Genomic DNA, 19,196 nt, shown 5'->3' with positions numbered 1-19,196 from the left:
ACTTAGAGACAAGGTAAATGTCTCATTCTTGGCCCAGTTCTGATTCTTGGCTCATGCCTGTAATTCCAGCAGTTTGGGCGGCCACAGCAGGCAGATCACTCAAGCTCAAGGAGTTTGAGACAAACCTGGGCAACATGGCGAAACACTGTATCTACATAAAATAAAAAAATTAGTTGGGTCTGGTGGCATGAGCCTGTAATCACAGCTACTCAGAGGCTGAGGTGGGAGGATTGCTTGAGCCTGGGAGGCAGAGGTGGCAGGGAGGCAGAGGTGGCAGTGAGCCAAGATCGTGCCAGTGCTCTCCAGCTGGGTGACAGAGCAAGACCCTGTTTCAAAAAATAATCCCATTCTTCATCCCATTTTTACTATTAGTTTTAAAATACTTCCCAAATTCATTCTTGTTTTATGGTTGCCAGATTGCTATGAGGTACAGTTCTATACTCTCCAGCACTAACATTTTAGAACTAATTATGCCTGTTATTATGTTTTATGTTAATTTTTATGAGGTTTTAAATTATCTATTGTTTTAAGGACAAGTTAGGTAAAAATGTCTAAAGTTTTAGATTTAAAAATTTAGATTTAGAAATACTTCAGTGAGCATAGTAAATAATTTGATGTTTGGGCAAAAACCAGGTAGCTGAAATACATGTGTCAAAACTAGATGAGTGAATCAAGTATCATAGTCACGTTGGGGTTTGATAAAGATTTTCCGTTTTTGTCAACCCTCTTATCTGCCTTCCTCCCGGGTTTGTTCCCAGCGCGCTGATTTACATGCCTGTGCCTGCTTTGTTGTCCAGTGCTGGCCTCCTGTACATCATCAGGCTACCTGCGTTGATGGCGAATCAGCGATGTTGACATTTTGGTTTAGTATTCCATCCATTTGTAGTCCTATTTGTAAACACCTTCTCTTTCCAAGAAAGACTCGGTCATAATTAGAAGCTGGCTGCAAGTGCATTTTCCTTCTATTTTTAGTGATTTCATTTCTAGTTCTCCCTTTTGGCCATGATGAACAGTTAATCAGCTTACCGCTGTGAGAGCCGGTCTGCCTTTCCGTTAATCAAGGGAGATAAAGTCTGGGATCATAACTGAAAAGTAGCAAAAAATGAGTGTGAAAAGTAACATCGAACATGTGCCTCGATGAATTTCTCAACATACAGAATTGACAGCCAGCAGTTATTAAGTGCTTAGACAGGAATCTTTGGGTTCAAAAAGCTCTGTAACCACAAGAAAATTGATGTTGCTTTTGTGTCTCTGGCTCGTACTGGCCTAGATGTGTCCAAGTCCTGCCCGTTCCTCATGTCTGCAGCATGGGAGTCCAGGCTGGACGGCTCCACCGCAGGCCCTTCAGGCCAGCATGGAGTCGCTGAGCCAGGATCTCTGTGTGCTCCACGCTCCCCTAAGCGCACACGTCGTGTGTTTGGGAATGCATTTTGAACTGGATCCCACACATGCGAGAGGTTATGTGCTGACGCGTGGCAGTACTGGGAATGGATTCAGTGGGATTACCACAGACCCCGCTGGCTGGAACAGGGAAGCCATTTTCCAAAGGCATGAATTCAAGTCCCATTTCTTCCAGGACCCGGGGAAAGTTCTTTTACTTTTCTGAGTCTCAGCTTTCTGTGTTATCAGGGACATCACATTCATCTCATGGAAGAGTCGTGAGGATTCAGCAAGGGAATGTGTGTTCAGTGCCTGGCAGAGAGTACTTGCGGGGACACGTTCACTCCATGCTTGCCACTGCCTCGTCCTTCCTTTTCTGCCCCTTGACTTGCCATCTAATCCCAGTTGCTGGGAGTGGGTGGTGGGGGTGACTATCAGAAGACCCATGGTGCTGCTATGATAGTGTGAGAGGAATTATCGTATAGACCACAGGGCTGAATTCTATTGTTGGGGTTTTCCTAGAAAATTCAGAAAGCATGCTCACCACTGGTACCACACATCTTCCTTGGTTCGTTGATGGATACGTCTTGAGTATCAGCTGAATGTTGGGGTGCTGTGGTGAGTAGGATGAGCAGATCCCAGCCTTTAGTGGGCTGACATTCTGCTTAGAAAGAGAAAGACAGCAACTCGGAGGCAGACAGTGCGGTAGTTTGGGGTGCTAACTGCTGGAAGGAAGCATTGAGTCCCTCGGCATAGCGGGCCTGGGGTGTGGCTTTGGCTAGGGCCTCCGCTCAGACCTTTCTCTGGAGCTGCCATGTGTGGCGATGCTCGGGTGATGAGGGGCAGCCCTGCAGAGATCTGCGGGAGACGCTTTCCAAGGGGAAGGCAGCATGAGTGAAGGGGCTGAGATGGGGAGGAGCTTGGTGTGGGGGAGCGGGGGACAGAAAAGCAGGTGGGAACATAGGTCAGGGGATGGAGCCCCAGGCAGCTTCCAGGCTGAGTGCCGGGATCTGGCTCTACTCAGCTGCATGTGGAGGACAGACAGAGGGAGAAGGCTAGAGGGGACACCGGGAGAATGTTGGAGGCTGTTGTCTGCTTTGGGCTGTAGTGAGTGGGGAAAGGGAAGGGCGTGTGCCTGTCAGAGTGACTCCGGTTGGCCGCCTTCATACCAGCCACCTCGTAGCCCCTGCTTAGCCCAGAATGGGCACCAAGTTGAGTCTTCCACAGATAAAGTGTGAGCATAAACGGAGACCAGGCAGCAGAACAGGCAGCGGCTACTTATCTAGAGCTTGTCCCAGCAAGGTAGGCAGCCTCCACTTGGGTTTGGCGGAGACTCCAGGTAGCCAGCAGAGTAGGGAGGCTTCAGGTGTCCCGAGTGGAGGCTGCTGGCCAGGGCAAGGTGGAGACAGCTAAGCAGAAGCGGGGCGTCCTATGTGATTGGTTAGAAGTGTGTGTTGCTTTCTCTGGTTTGTTGTCTCTTAGAAACAGGAATGAAAATCAGGGAAGTTGCCGAGTGTGGTGATACATGCCTGTAGTCTTAGCTATTTGGGAGGCTGAGGCAGGAGGATCACTTGAGGCTAGGAGTTTGATACCAGCCTGGGCAACATTGAGAGACCTCAGGGTCTCCAGAAAAAACAAAGTTAGCTGAGCATAGCGGCTCATGCTTGTAGTCCCAGATATTGGGGAGACTGAGGTGGGGGGATCACTTGAACCTTGGAGTTCGAGGCTGTAGTGAGCTGTGATTGCACCACTGCTCTCCAGCCTAGATGACAGAGCGAGACCCCATCTCTAAAATACAAAATAAAATCAGTTAGGGTAGTATCAGTTACTGATCCTGCGCTAGTCCTTTTGGGCCATCATTGTGGGTTAGTTTTGGCTTCTGGACTGGTTGCTGGGGGCCTGGCCTGGCTTCCTACAGTTCTCACTTGGAGGTGGTGGGCTGGCTTTCTGGGCAGGTTGCTGTAGATTTTGGGTTGGAGTTCTGCTTTTATACGTGGTCTGGCCATGGGCTGCAGCCCATTGGCCGTCTGTATGTTCAGTCTCTCAGAAGAATGGGAATAACACAGTCCATTCCTTTGAGCTGCTGACAGTCCAGCCGGTGTGAGAAATAGTAACTGCTTATCTGGCGGGTCAGGGAACAGAGTGGCCTCATTAGTCACTGTGTCTCATGACAGCGGGTTTCCCGCCCACATCGGAATTGGGAGATGGTGAACTGTCAGTGGCATATAACTTATAGGCATTGTTTGTTTGCACTACAGTGTTTGTACTTTTTAAGAATTACCAGGTTAAGCAGAAAACAACCGCCAGGAGATTCTGTGTAAACACACAAAGCTCGGGCACTCGGCTGAAGCAGAGCAGTGCTGCCTTCTTTGGTAGAATGTGTGCCTCCAGCTCCCTGCTGTGCCCAGGGCTGTCTGCAGCTGTGCTTCCTGCCTGCCTCTGTAGGCATCGGATTGGTCCATTTTCACTTGCTCAGTGCAATCTGAGCAGGAGGAAGCTTACCCAGCGGGGATCAGGAAGAGCTGCTCTGGTTTCAGGGGCTGGGGTGACCAGGAAGCCTCCTTTCCCGTCCCCTGCAGAGCCCCTGTATCAACTCTGCGAGGGCTCCTGCATGGGTAGGGGTGGGGACCAGAGCGCCACAGAAGGTGTCAGAGCCGCCACTCATCTCAAGGATAGACGGACCACCTGTTTTCAGTGGGTGGGATTAAGATGAAATGTGTATGAACAGTATCAGTAGCAAAATATATAGTAGTTTATGTTTCTCATGACGATTCCCATTATGATCCAGAACTTTACCGTGATAAACCAGTGGACACTGCTTTATTGCCAGTGGGAGTCCTGACTGATAGACCTCCAGCCAGGGGAATGTCCCATAGATGCTGCGTAGATAGGGACAGCAAGTGGGTGTCCCCATCACCACTCCTGCAGTGGTAGTGTAGGTTTTAGGACCATAAATGCATGCAGCTGAGATGCAAGTACTGTGCCCAGTAACATAAAATAAGTTTTATGCTCTGTCATTTGAGTGAGGCTAAAGAGCAGACTTTCTGATTGTAATAAACTTCTTAAGTTTAAGAAGAAAAGAACTCTGTGTACAGATCTCAGAACAATAGGTTTTAAAACCACGTTATTAAAATCCTATTCCTTCTCTACTGTTGGAGCCCTGAGCTAATCTACCTTGTCACAGGACACTCACTTTTCTCTTTAAATTGAGATTCCTGAGGGTCAAGGAGTCAAGTTATATGATTGTTGAGCACTGAAGTATTTTTTAAACATTTTATTATGGAAAAAGTCAAACAGAAAAGTGGAGAGACTGACACAGTGAAGTCCTGTGTGCCGTCACCCAGTTCAGATGATGAACGCAGGACGGATCTTGTTTTATTTATGTTTGTACCTGCTTACTCATGTTATTTTGAAGTATTCTCAACATCATTGCATATATATGTAAGAATTTTTTTCTGATGAATGCCCACTTCCTTTCGTGATTGCATCCAGCTAATGGCCAGACATCGGGTTTCTGGTCTGGACTTTGTCACTTCCTGTCCCATCTTAAGTATGTCCTTCATCTCTCTGACCTCTGAGAAAGAGAAGCAGCGATCCTTTCTGGCTCGCCTCTGCGGCGGTCACTGAGGGTCTGCTGAGAGGTGGGGAGCCGCACTGCAGCGTGTAGTGAATGCGCTGGTGCACCCATGGAGAGGATACTTTGTCTCTAAGTGATCTACCACAGACCATCCACTCTCCTTCCACCCTGCTCTTCCCAGCATTGTTCACTGGCTGTGCTCGGAAGTGCCCGTGGCAGTTCTCATCTTTGCATCTGCGTGCATGAAGGTCGAGAGAATCTTTTCCCCCAGGCTCTTGGGGGAAAGATGAGAGCTACAGGCTGAGAGGTGAAATCCCGTGGCCCCTCCCAAACCTCCCCAGCCCCACGTCCTGCCTGTCAGCCCTTCCTCGCAGCCCAGGGTCTGCTCTCTTGGGTCAGCTCCACTTCACCACTCCTGTCTCATCTGGAGCCTGCCCTGCCCTGCCCTGTCCTCAGTGCTGTGCTAGCAGGACCACCCGTCCGCCCTCTCTGTCAGGAGGGCTGTCTCAGGGCAAGTTGGCTCACAGTGGCTTGGGCTCTTGGAGTCTTATTTTTTGCTATTATTTCCTCTGCCTAAAAATAACATTTTGTATTTTTAGTGCCTAGTTTAGAACAAAACTATGTGTTGGTCAGAGGTCAGGGCAGTAGACTTCCCAATTTCCTGCTGCCCAAGCGCACAGTGAATCCTAGGTTCCAGTAGCCTCTGGGAAGCAGGGACCCTGATATAGCAAGAAGAGGCTCATTGGTAACGTTCATTCCAATTTAACTTACATCATTTCTTTTGTTTTTTGAGAGGTGGCCTGGCTCTGTCACCCCGGCTAGAATGCAGTGATGCGATGATAGCTCATTTCAATCTCCAACTCCTGGGCTCAAGCTGTCCTCCTACTTCAGCCTCCCAAGTAGCTGGGACTACAGCCACATGCCACCATGCCTGGCTGAGTTTTACATTTTTTTTTGTAGAGATGAGTTCTTGATCCATTGCTCAGGCTTGTCTTGAACTCCTGGCCTCAAGTGATCCTCCTGCCTTGGCCTTCCAAAGTACTGGGATTACAGGTGTAAGCCACCACACCTGGCCTTAAAATTTAATTTTAAAAGAAAAGGAGAAAATGTGTACAGAATTAGTTCAAAAAGTAATCTCTCAAGATGACTTGAGCCAACCCTCCTTCTTAGGGGAGAAGTGTCCTGTTTTGTTCAGTTCTTGTCACTTGCCTGGAGGCCCATTTTCAATTGTCACCACTGACAGGCATTTCCTGCTAAAGGAAGAGTGACTCTGTCCGCTCCAGGGTCTTTGCCTTTCCTTAGCTGCTCCTGCTGCCCTGCATGCTGTCCCCGAACCCTGGACCTGGCTCAGTGCTCAGGGCTGGGCTGGGGGTATGATGGATGATGTAGTGGGCTGGGTCGAGGGAATGATGGATGCTGGGCTGGCCTGGGCTGGCCTGAGGGGATGATGGATGCTGGGCTGGGCCAGGCCAGGCCGATCCGATGCCTCTCCTCTGTGAGTGCAGCTCCTCTCTGGGTACCACCTCTGGAGTCTTAATCAGGTGCCCAGATGCCTTCCATCCTTCCCTGTTGGCCCAGTCTCTCTCGGTGACTCTGAAGCACAGGGCAGGTGCAGGAGGGTGTAGATGAGATGACGGTGGGTCTGGTATACAGGATGTCCTCCGGCTTGTGCTGCGGAGCCCATGTGGCTTAGTGCCTGGCAGCTTAAGATCTGGGGTCGGGCAAGCCTGGGCTCCATTTCCTTCCAAGTTACAGAAACTATGAGCAAGTTGTTAACCTCTCCAAGCCTCCTATATATACAGATGATATTAGTGATGCACCTTCTGGAGTTACTGTTACTGTCATGATGAAATGAACCATGAGAATGCATAGTGCTGGCACATAATAAGGTGAATTACAGTCACACATTTGCAGGCCCCTTGATTTTAGCCTGACACAAACTACTTTACTATAGTCCTTAAGAAATCCAGACACACCCTGCCTCTTCCATGTAGAGAAAACACAGGTGGCTCTGTGTTTAGAGGTTTAGAGGTTCAACTTGCTTGATTCAAACATGGTGCTGGTTGTCCTGGCTTCGGTATCTCTTTCCCTGTAGGGGAGACATCTGTGGTAGGGCCAGGGCCTCGTTCCTCTGTCCTCGTAGCTGGGCCTCCCATATCACTGACTGGAGGTTGGCGGTGTGCGGAGAACCAGCCTCTGATCCAGCCCTACCTACAGAAAACCTGATATTTTGATATTTACTGAAGGATGTGCCTTTTTCTTCAGTTAGTTCTAGATTCTGAAAAGGAGTGGTATTATTAATTAACTCCTAAGTCCTCAAAGTGGTATTTCTAAGACTGAAAGTAGCTGTCTCAGAATCCCATGATATGGACTTTATCCCACACTCTTTATCATGATCATGGGCTTGTAGAATATTGAGGGCAAAAGGATCCTCAGACATGCCTTTAGCCCAGTGTATCCCTACAGATTGGCAAACTGTAGCTTCTCCACCAGGGCTCCAGGATCAGAGGAGAGAGCAGGGGCAGAGCTGTGGACATTAGCTGTCCTGAAGACCTGAGGCTGGGAAGCAGCGATCTGGTGCCACCTTAGCACTTAGTGGGCATCGTAAGGGTCTTGGGGGCAAGCAAGAGACCCCAGTTCTGAGAAAGGAATGTGTCGGGGCTGGGCGTGGTGGCTCACGCCTGTAATCCCAGCACTTTGGGAGGCTGAGGTGGGCAGATCACTTGAGGTCAGGAGTTTGAGACCAGCCTGACCAACACAGTGAAATCCCATCTCTACTGAAAATACAAAAAATTAGCCAGCTGTGGTGGTGAAACACTTGTAGTCCCAGTGCCTGCGGAGGCTGAGGCAGGAGGATCACTTGAACCTGGGAGGTGGAGGTTGCAGTGAGCTGAGATTGCGCCATTGCACTCCAGCCTGGGCGATGGAGTGACACTCCATCTCGAAAAAAAAAAAAAAAAAAAAAAGGAGTGTATCGAGATGCTATTGGGGGAGGGACACGTAGGATTCATTGGTGGCCAGGTGCGCAGTCGGGGACGGGCAGGAAGCATGGCACCACTGCATGGCCAGAGCAGCTGGCCCTCTGTAGCTTCTGGGCTGGAGCCACGTCCAAGCTTCCTTTTGTCCCTTGCTCAGATTGCGAGAGTGTCTGGCTGGTACAGGTTCTCTGTCTACTCCTGGCTGCCCTAATCTCTGGTCCCTTCAGCTTTCTGCTTTCTGGTTCCCTGAATATTGTACCTGGAATTATTCTCTCACCAAAACCACAAATGTAAGAGAAAGACAATTCTTAACAAAAAAAGAAAGAAAAAAGGCAAAGGTCTCGTTAGGGAGGGACATGGCTGCTGGGCTGGCAGGCGTCACCAGCTGACTCCTGTTTCAGGGTGGCCGGACACGGTAGCCGGAGCACCGTGTGATGAGGAAGGAAGTGCTGGAGCACAGAGCTGGGAAGTGCAGCTCATCTGGTTGGGGAAGGCCTGTACAGGAGGCTGCCAGAGGACCAGGAGGCTGGGGTCCAGCCAGGAGTGGTGGTGGAGAGGCGGGAGGGAAGAGGGTTCTGGACATGTGTGAGGCTGGAGGCGAGACCGTGTGTGGCTGTTAGAGATGAGAAGTGCGGGAGAGGCTCACGCAGGGCCCCACAGAGCGGGAGGGCAGGACGGGCTGGAGCCCACACCTCTGCTGCCAGCCCCATGCCACCACGCCGCTTCTGTTGCTGCTGAAAGGAGTCAGTTGAGGGGTTTGCTGAGCGTAAGAGAAGTTTCTTCTCAGGTCACAATTAAGAGGAGCTGCAAGGGCGTGGGGCCTCCGTGAGAAACAGTTACAGGGTCAGCGATGGAGATCGTGGACACGACCCCGATGCAGGAAGCGTTTGGAAGGAAAGAGAGGGCGATAGCGGAGAGAATGGGAGCGCCCAAGCGGTGGCTGGTGTCTGCAGTGAGCGAGTACAGTAGGAGGAAGTGGTTGGTCAGATAAAAATACAGCAAAACATTCATGGTTTCTGTAAAATGAGGCCGGACGCCAAACCAGAGGCAGTGGGGAGAGGGGAAGGGCAGAGAGGGCTGCTGGCTCCCTCCCCGCAATGGGGTGTCTGGAAAGTCCAGTAGATCAGAATGCCTCTCATCTGCCCACAGGGCCCATTGTTCTCACCGACACCCAGGAGGGGCCTCCTTAGTGGAAAATGTGAGTTGTCACTTTCAGAGGGAGGTGGGACTTGCCCCGGTGTCACACTGGGTGGACAGGGCTCCTGTCACTCACTCTGCACTGAGCAAGGCTTTTTGGTGTCTGGGCCCCTTGCGTCTGAGCTATCCAGCATTGGCTGCCCTTGGGGGTGGAAAAGTGTGTCTGCCCAAGTCACTGGCACAGGCAGGTACGGAACAGCTTGGCTCCCACGCCGGCAAAGAGCTGCCTTGCGTGGTGTGGAAGAGGAAGACAGCATCGGGGGCAGAAGAGAACATTTCCTGGAAAAACAGGCCGTCTCAGGTGGCTGCAGCAGTGGAGGGAGAGCTTTTCAGAAAGGAGGGACCTGTGAACAGAGGCGTGGAGGCAGGAAGTCAGGCCATGCCTCCCTCCTGATGCCTGCTCTCCAGCCACCGAGGCCAGATGCCATTGTCATATGTTACGATTTCACCATGTCCATGTTCCACCCACTTTATTATGACTACTTTTTAATTTAAACTGCCTTTTAAAAACTTTACTTAAATGGAAGGTTAACTCCTCGCTGAGCATGGCGCGTTAGTGTCGCTGCCCTGGGCTTTGTTCTCGGCTTTTCTGGGCCGCCACAGCCTGATCCTCTGATGGAGCTCACTGGCCCGGGTTGTCCTTGACTCTTTCACACGGCCACGTCCTCCATTTTCACCAGCGTGATCTTCTGTTTTTTTTTTTTTTAACTTTATGACTTTTGAGTTGTATGGGTAGCTTAGAAATGCCTCTGTCTATAAGAAATCAAACATACACACACAGCGTGAGTGCGCTGTGATGACCCCCGTTTAGTCCCTTCCTGGCGATGGCCTTGGTCGTCAGTCCGGTGGGCAACCTGCTGGGCCTTTTCCTGTGGGACTGTTTCATTGGTTCTGTTTTTGTTTCACACATAAATGTATCATATTATCTGGTTTTTCTTGCAGTGTTTTTTTCCAGAATGATTTTCTAAGGCATGAATCTTTTGAAATTATTTATTTTAATACATAAAAACAGTGAAAACAGTAATACATACTCTTGCTTTAAAAAGTTTCGCAGCACAAGCTCATTCCTGTAAGCCCAGCATTTTGGGAGGCCAAAGTGGGCGGATCACCTGAGGTCAGGAGCTCGAGACCAGCCTGGCCAACATGGTAAAACCCCATCTCTACTAAAAATACAAAAATTAGCTGAGCGTGGTGGTGGGCGCCTGTAATCTCAACTCCTCGGGAGGCTAAGGCAGGTGAATTGCTTGAACCCGGAGGTGGAGGTTGCAGTGAGCCAAGATTGCGCTACTGCACTCCAGCCTGGGCGAGAGTGAGACTGTCTCAAAAAAAAAAAAAAAAAAAAAAGTTTCACAGCATGAAAGGTACACAGCGCTAGACATGTCCTTCCACTGCTTCCAGCGCTCAGAGGCTTCCTGGTGCCGCAGGAGAAAGGCCCTGCTGTCGCCAGCCACAGGCCCTGTGTGATCTGGCTCCCTTCCCTACCGCAGCCTCTCTGCCCTCCTTCCTTCCCTGGCTGATCAGTGTCCATTCAGCTGAGCCCCCGGCAATACTGTGGGTGCCCCCTCCTCAGACTGATGGACCTGGATGGTGGCCCCTGGGCTGTGAGCGTCCTGCTGGCAGGGCCAGGGGAGGTGGGTGACAGAGAGGTCAAAGCCCCGGCCTTGTGGTGCAACTCTGGGTGAGTCAGTTCACCTCTCTGCATCTCAGCCTCTTTCCCTGTGCCCAGAGAGCTGCTGGAGGGTGGATTCATGATGACAAAAGGTGCCCGGGACAGGGTCTCTCCATGCTGAGGGCTTGTTGCAAGCTGCCCTTCTCACCCTGGTTGTTGTTATTCTTACTGTTCCAGCCCAGGACCCAGCACAAGCCTGGCATGTAAGTGAGGATAAGTGGACATTGAATAAAAAAAGAAAGGAATAAAGCTCCACCTAAGACGTGTGGGGACGCAGAGGGACAGAGGCCTCTCGCGGGGCACCGGGGACGAGGTAGAAGGGCTGAGATGGGATGGGATGGGATGTGCAGCGGGAGCTTAGTGCACGCTCTGAGCACGTCATTGAGTGATACGCTGAAGGTGCTGATCCGGACTCTCATCAGGAGGCAGCGAGCAAAGACAGGAAGCCCGCGGCAGCCTCCGTGGTTGCAGATAGCATCTCCCCGGCCCTCCTGCCTCACAACGCCCTCCATCTGTTGTCTGTTTGTCTTCCAAGTACTCCAGGAAGAAAGAAGCCACGCGGCACTGGCATTCACCCAAGAGGCTGCAGCCTCCGCCCGTGTCTGGGGTTGCTGTCCCCTGTGTTGAGATGGGATGGAATGATTCAAGCAAGCTACGTTTTTTTTGATGAGGCCCCCCGTCACCCCCCTTTTTTGGTCTGTTTATTTCCAGGCAATGCCACTGTAGATAAGTTGGAGGACTTCATCAACAACATTAACAGTGTCTTGGAGTCCTTGTATATCGAGATAAAGAGAGGAGTCACGGAAGATGACGGGAGACCCATTTATGCGTTGGTGAGTGCCTGGCAGAGCCCTCTAGTGGCGTTTTTGAGGAGCTGGGACAGGGCCCAGGCAGCCTGTGTTTGCTTTGGTTTGATTTCTCTTTTGGACAGTTCTTTGTAAAGAAGTCACTCCAAATGTATGGAATATTAGGAATAAAGGGAGAAATGGTTTTTTACTTAGAATAAGACAGAGAAGCGATGGAAAGAAACTGTGTGTAGGAGTGTCAAGGATTGCGACCCACGTGGGGTCTTCAGTGGTTTTCAGATGACAGGTAGGGATCAGGGTGAAACACAGGAGTGGGAAGCTGACATGGCCCATCCCCGGCTAGGAGACACCTCGGGCTGGTCAGAGGACATCTGGCTGCTCCCAGCCAGGCTCACACTCAGAAAGGAGCACTGTAGTCCAGCGTTTCCCAAACTCAATTCCCTGGAAAAAACATGACACAGTCAAAGAACTGTGGAAATGCTGGTCAGACACGGCAAAGCAGATTTCCTTGCTGTCAGACTTCTCAGTGCCTTTTGCATTTGAAGCTCCATTAACATGTAGACAAATCTTCCAGATTTATCTGAGTTTGGAAAATACTGCACACCCTCTGGAGTTCTGAAACTTCTGAGGGTCCAGCATGTTGACTGAGCTAAAGAATAAAGTCTGTAGTATATGCCTGGTTACAGATCCATCCTGCGGCTCGCAGCGCCTGGATACAGGAGCTCGGTGACTGGCCAGAGACGGAGGAGGGGAGGGAGGGAGAGCCAGCAACACGTTAACCAACACGCGAAGGGCACAGCCTGACTGTTGCGCTGACTTATTTCTTAGGTGAATCTTGCTACAACTTCAGTTTCCAAAATGGCTACGGATTTTGCAGAGAATGAACTGGATCTGTTTAGAAAGGCTGTAAGTAGAGTAATCCCCGTCGCCCATTGGCTGGGCTTCTTATGGGAAAGTTCTGTCTTAGTCGTTAGAAGTGGCAACTGCAGTCTTCAAGGATCACTGGGGGGACATGGGCCACCACTGCTGTCTGAGAAAAGGCTTTGCAGGGAGATATCACTGACTACCCATTTGGAATTCACAGCTGTCAGGGGCCCCCATGGCTGCCTGGGAAGGAAGTGCTGGGCCAGGTGTGAGCCCCAGCTGGATGGGCAAGAGCAGGGCTTCACTGGTAGTAACAGGCGTTCCTACCTGGCTGCTCTAAGTGCCATCTGGAAAGGCAGCAGCAGCAGCAGCATCGCCTGGGAGCTTGTTAGAAAGGCCCGGTCCCAGTCCCTACTCTAGACTGCTGAGTCCGAATCTGCATTTTTGCCAGGTGCCCACTGAATCATTTGCATGTGCACATTTGAGAGGCATTGCTCTACCAGGCTTCAGAGCTGTTTGCTCGGCCCTCTGGTCAAACACATGGCTAAGAGTGGTTCTCAGGCCTACATAACTGCAGAGGTGAAAAAGAATTCAGACATTTCAGCCCCACTTGCGATCTGTCGAATCCGAATCTCTGAGAACCAGGCGTTGGAATCATTCCTTTTAGGTCTTCTCCTGGGGTTTATTAGCTGCCAGGGTTGAGGAGCAGGTGCTGAGCTGAGCACACACCTGCGTGTGCAGGAACCCGTCTTCCCCAGAGGTCTGTCTCTTGCTGCCTCTGAGGCCAGCCGTGAGGCAAGGCGACCCTTTTTGATTTGGGGACATTAAGATGATTTATTTGGGAGGATGTTATCGAAGTGACCTCTGAGTCAAAAGAACTGAGCACAGTCCTGACTCTTGATGCATATGACATTGTTTTCCCAGAATACCATGCCAGCGTCCAGTTCTACCTGTGATCTGAGTGGTTTTACTGCACCCCTGCCAGACTTGGTATTACCATTTAAAAGTTATTTTTGCCATTTTAATAGAGAAGCATGGTACCTGCTCTTTCTTCCAGCTGGAACTAATTATTGACTCAGAAACTGGCTTTGCGTCTTCCACAAACATTTTGAACCTGGTTGATCAACTTAAAGGCAAGAAGATGAGGAAGAAGGAAGCGGAGCAGGTGCTGCAGAAGTTTGTCCAAAACAAGTGGCTAATTGAGGTACTGTCTCATGGTTTTCCAGTCCGGCTCACTCTTTCGAGTGAATAGCAGTTTTTTCTCCAAAATCGTATTTGTAGCCAACTGATGTCAGCCTTCTCAGATCCCTTATCTGCTTTCATGCATTCCAGCAGTGACCCCGTGGGGAGGATTTGGGCCTCACCTCTCCTGCCTCCCACTCCCTGTTTACCCACATGATGTGTTCAGGATGCCACAGCCGGAATGGCAGAGCCAGGAGCTGCACCCAGGGATTTGGGCCCCAGGACCAAGCCTCTAGCCCAGACTGCAAGGCAGGGCAGTTCCGTGGCTGAGAGCGTGGCTGTGATGTCTGACCCGGGTCTGAACCCTGAGCCAGGTGACCTCAGGTTCCCTGTAAGAGGGGAGTTGTCGTTTCCCCTTTGGGGCTGGGCGTGTCAGGAGCAGGAATGGGACCTCCCAGTAACGTGCTCCGTGCTGCACTGGCTGGCTCGCGGGGGAGGCAGCAGAGGAATTGGTGGTTACCACTGTTGTTTTTGTCAGCAGTGAGTTCCTCCGGGTCAGTGCTTAGAAGAGGCACACGGCCGGGCACGGTGGCTCAAGCCTGTAATCCCAGCACTTTGGGAGGCCGAGACGGGCGGATCATGAGGTCAGGAGATCGAGACCATCCTGGCTAACACGGTGAAACCCCGTCTCTACTAAAAAATACAAAAAACTAGCCGGGCAAGGTGGCGGGCGCCTGTAGTCCCAGCGACACTGGAGGCTGAGGCAGGAGAATGGCATAAAACCCAGGAGGCGGAGCTTGCAGTGAGCTGAGATCCGGCCACTGCACTCCAGCCCAGGAGACACAGCAAGACTCCGTCTCAAAAAAAAAAAAAATAAATAAATAAATAAATAAATAAATAAATAAAAAGAAGAGGCACAGACAAGCTTTAGGAAAGGAGCTGTGACGTCTGGGACAGGCCCCACTGCAGCTCCAGTTTCTAGATGCTGCCCCGCCCCCACGTCTAGTCCTGCTGAATGGAGCAGAACAAATGTTTCAGTTCTTTTTCCACAAAAGGCACCCGTTTTCAACAGCTCAGTGTTTGCTGAGTTGACCATAGCTGTGCCCTCCCAGGTGCTCGCGCCCGTGTGTGTTGACGCGCTCACGTCGGGTCCCCGCTTCCTCACTTGGTGGTCGGACTCATGGCCAGAGGCTGCTGCTTGTGGCTGCAGCGATTCTCCACTTCCTTTTCAGGAAGGCTTGCCTCTGGGTTGGGGAAGTTTGTGTTCTGAGTTACTAATTTCTGTGTAGGGTGGGCATGTACCAGGAACCTGACCCAAATTCAGTTCCTGGGGTACCTGATGGGAAGAAAGGGTGGAGAGGTCACGGGGTGAGGGCAGAGGTCACAGGGGTGAGGTCAGGGCTGGGAGCTCCTGGTGAGTGCAGGATCTGCTGGGCACATTCCCCGTATGTCCTGTCTCGGAGGCTGCCTGCTGTCCTGCAGTGGCTCCATAGCTTAGTTTCTAGCTGACAGCTCAGGGGTCTGGATGACATTGGACACCCTGAGAGTGGCAGGGCCGAGTTCAGGCCCCAGTTTGGGGACTGCAGCTCCCATCAATGGCTTTGTCGCAGTTTTTCTTGCCCTCCGGGCTGTATTTGGTACTAGAGAATGTTCTAGGGCTGCTCAGGTTATAAGTGACCATTCTCGCTTGTGGTACAGCCCCTCTTCGGGCCAAGTTTTTTTTTCTTTTTTTTTTTGAGATGGAGTTTCGCTCCTGTCGCCCAGGCTGGAGTGCAACGGTACAATCTCGGCTCACCGCAACCTCCACCTCCTGGCTTCAAGTGATTTTCCTGCCTCAGCCTCCCAAATAGCTGGGATTACAAGCGTGTGCCACATGCCTGGCTAATTTTTGTATTTTTAATAGAGACAGGGTTTGTCCATGTTGACAAGGCTGGTCTCGAACTCCTGACCTCAGGTGATCTGCCTATCTCGGCCTCCCAAAGTGCTGGATTACAGGTGTGAGCCACTGTGCCTGGCCATGGGCCAAGTTTTTTAAGGGCAGGGGTTATGACCTTCGTGGCTGGTTCCCATGGCAGAATCTAGTGCCTGGCACCTCAGGCGCTCAATAAATGCTTGCTGATTGGATGACTGAACGGGTGGATGAGGTTACAGAGGAACAGAGTTTAAAACTTACAAAAAACGTTACAGGAAATACCTGTTCATTATAGGAGGATTAGAACATGTCAGGATGCATAAAGAAACCCACTGAAATCACCTGTTATCCCAGCCCCTAGAGCTAAGTGCCCCAACATTCCATTTCACAACACTTTGCACCCTGCTTTGCACCCAAGAGCATGCGTTCCTAGCACACGCCACCACCATTGTGCATGGCTTGCAGGGCGTGCCCCCAGCTTTATGATTTGACTTGCCCTTTGTCTGCCCTTGGTGTCTGGAGAGGACTGTGGTGGATAGGAGAGGCACCGCCCTGGAGTCTGTGGGGGTGAGCTGTGGCTGCAGGTGCTTGTACTCTGTGCCTTTTTCACAGACAGTGCTGGCACCGCCTTCTGCAGGGCGCCTCTGAGCTCGAGGGAGGGTGGACAGAGGATCCGGGAGCTGCCACCTGCAGGAGCGCTGCAGAAGTACCAGGGGGCCCCCTGCACTGGTGCTGGGCAGTCGCCCTAGAGAGGCTTCTTGTTGACTGCCTGGCCTGCTGGGGCCCTGAGGAGGACGAAGGAACAAAGCTCCTATGGCAAGGGCTGTGTAGGGAGACTCCTCCAGGTTCCTCTGCTGCCTGTGGCAAGCAGCTTCTTGTTGCAGAGACTGTTTCCTCATCTGCATGTTTCCTCATCTGCAGGATGGAGATATTGCCAGCTGCAGGTTTCTGTGAGGGTCTAGTGCTCTCTGACCTACATGGCCTGGTAAGGGTTGCCCTGAGGTCTGCGGCACTCTGGAGGAACCGCTGAGAACAGGGGTGGGGTGCTCATTTACCCAGGACAGGTCTTCCTAGGGCAGCACCTCGATCAGAGAGACCACACGTCAGCGTCTGATCCTTGGCTTCTCAGACACAGGGCTTCCCACAGAAACAGCCAGGGGTCCACTGCCAAGGCCCTTCCAGATGGGCATATCACCCCAAGGACATGTCACTCCTGGACAGCCAGTCCTGTGCGAGACTGGCTCAGCATGGAGGTGCTGAGGCAGCTGCCAGTCCAGGAGAAGGCCCAGGGGTGGTGGGTGGTTGGGGTCAGCGAGGAGGCCTCTGAGAGCAAGCGCGGCTCATGGGAGCTGGATGTCTGCTGATGGACACACCTCCATACACCCCAGGACTGCTCCCTACAAGAGGTCCTGACTTCCAAGTGTCGTGGCGAGGTGCCTGGGAGATTGCCTGGGCTCTCGTCTTCTTTGAGGGCTAGGGCACCCCTTCTGCCCCTTCCCTGATGGGCCCGCAGAGGACTGAGTGAGTCATGAATGGTGAGCCTTGGGTGCAGTTTCAGGCGCATAGTAGTTGTTCAATAAATGCAGCTTGGCTGGGCACAGTGGCTCACACCTGTAATTGCAGCACTTTGGGAGGCCGAGGCCGGTAGATCACTTGAAGTCAGGAGTTTGAGACCAGCCTGGCCAACATGGCAAAACCCCGTCTCTACTAAAAATACAAAATTAGCCGGGTGTGGTGGCACACACCTGTAATCCCAGCTACTCAGGAGGCTGAGGCAGAAGAATTGCTTGAACCCAGAACACGGAAGTTGCATTGAGCCAAGATCATGCCATTGCACTCCACCCTGGGCAACAAGAGCAAAACTCCATCTCAAAAAAACCAAAACAAAACAAACAAACAAACAAAAAACCCCAAAAAACAAAAACGGGAGTGACAGCTCTTGCTTGTAAAAATTAGAAAATAACAGGAAAGGCAGTTGAGCACTCGGGTGACTCGCAGGCTTCAGTGACGCCATCTCCTGGCGCGGTTCACGTCCGATGCATGAGCTGACTGTGGAGAAACTGGAATCAGCCTGCATGGGTCCGTGTCCTGGGTCCCATTTCATTTGCCTCCCTCGGGTCTCCCTTAGTGCTGCCTCTCTCCTGTGACCTGGCAGGAGGGTCAGCCTGGGGAGCTGCGTTATTCATGTGCTTCCTGGTTCTCCCAGGGTTTTCAGGATGCATGATGGGTAGACCGCACCCTGGTGTGGGAACCAGGAGGCCTGGCTTCCGTTGGAGGCTCCACTGCCCATGGTGTGATGGGGCCTGTCTGCCCTCTCCAGACTCCTTCCAGCTCCATCTGTAAAGTGACGTTGCCGGAAATGATCTCTGAGGGTCCCTACTGCAGTTGGAGGCAGAAGTGCTGGGAGGCACCAGGGATGCTGCTTTTTGGGAGTGGGATGGGTGGCGGATGGAAGCAGTGGGTGCTCGGGTTTGTGCCCTGGGGAGACTGACCCCTTGTGGGCCTCAGCATCCTCCTCTGCAGGAGGGCTGTGACTGCCTCGCTCGGGACTGCTGTGCAGACAGAATGGTCACGTCTGAAGGCACAACAGATGCTGAGAAAAGGCGGGTATCGGGGAGCTGTGCCTCCATGCCTTTTGGGCCTTTGCCTCAGTTTCCCTTGCTGAGGCTCTGCCAGGGGGGCGTGACTGATGCCTGTTTTCTGGGGTTGGTGCAAAGCTGCCTAGACCCTTGTGTCTTCCTGAGCACTGGGCTGTGGGATCACAGAGGGAACAGAGGTAGTGAATGGGGAGAGGGCCTGGCTGAGGGTGGCCACCTCCCGTGTGTCCCTGCAGAAGGAAGGGGAGTTCACCCTGCATGGCCGGGCCATCCTGGAAATGGAGCAATACATCCGGGAGACGTACCCCGACGCGGTGAAGATCTGTAATATCTGTCACAGCCTCCTCATCCAGGTACCCGCTGGGCAGGGCATGGGAGCTCATTGCTGGGCCCTCAGCTCCTGGGGCTCTGCACAGGTACTTCCCGGAATCCTGGCTCTGGACCCAGCCCTCCTGCACTGCCGGCGCATCCTCCACAAGAGCTGGTGGAGGCCATCTCCCAGGACGTGTCAGAGGACGCCTCCCCACTGTGGCCTGCAGGGACGCACTGCCTCTCTCCTCCCTGGTTCTGCTGTTGGGGTCCAAGGGCTCTCGCTTACTTTATTTTTCTCAGGAAGGTTGAGTGTTCTGTGCAACCTGCATTATCTTGGCAGTTTTGTGGCAGAGTATTTGGCAGAGTGTCTCTATCAATTGCTGCTTTCCGGAGTGGTCTACTCCAGTTTGCAGGGCTTTGCAACCACTGAACCAGCATGGACATTGATGTGCCTTTCAGTTTCTGTCGTTTTGCAGCTGTAGCTGTTTATAATTGCATTTGCTCTCATGGGCCTCGTACACCTGTATCCTTGGGCACCTGGTGATTATTTCCTTGGGCGGAGTTTCTGGGACAAAGTGCATTTTTTTTTTTTTTTTTTTTTGAAAGCTTTTGATCCACATTAGCAAATAAGCTTCTGAAAAGCTGTGGCTGTCCACACGCCACCTGCAGGATCTGAGTGCAGGAGCTTGCCAGCCCTCGGCTTCTGTCACTGCGTTCATGTG

At 51.9% G+C, this 19,196-nt stretch overlaps 1 protein-coding gene across 3 annotated transcripts in view; it reads left to right on the top strand.

Annotated features, from left to right (window-relative positions):
- The window catches only part of NSMCE1 (NSE1 homolog, SMC5-SMC6 complex component), a 42,889-nt gene that overhangs the window by 22,632 nt on the left and 1,061 nt on the right, over nt 1–19,196 (top strand). The window contains exons 1-6 of one of the 3 annotated variants that reach the window (XM_023192906.3): nt 10,623–10,810; nt 10,979–11,004; nt 11,513–11,634; nt 12,436–12,513; nt 13,529–13,675; nt 18,399–18,515. In XM_023192906.3, the coding sequence (XP_023048674.1) occupies nt 10,707–10,810; nt 10,979–11,004; nt 11,513–11,634; nt 12,436–12,513; nt 13,529–13,675; nt 18,399–18,515 (594 nt within the window). In that variant the 5' untranslated portion in view covers nt 10,623–10,706. Of the gene's footprint in view, nt 1–8,956; nt 9,134–10,622; nt 10,811–10,978; nt 11,005–11,512; nt 11,635–12,435; nt 12,514–13,528; nt 13,676–18,398; nt 18,516–19,196 lie in introns of those variants that run through there. The other 2 variants (XM_023192907.3, XM_023192905.3) reach the window with 2 other exon arrangements.

Source organism: Piliocolobus tephrosceles, chromosome 17 (assembly GCF_002776525.5).
Source record: "Piliocolobus tephrosceles isolate RC106 chromosome 17, ASM277652v3, whole genome shotgun sequence".
In the NCBI taxonomy this organism is placed as follows: domain Eukaryota; kingdom Metazoa; phylum Chordata; class Mammalia; order Primates; family Cercopithecidae; genus Piliocolobus; species Piliocolobus tephrosceles.
This window is presented reverse-complemented; position numbering and strand designations above follow the sequence as displayed.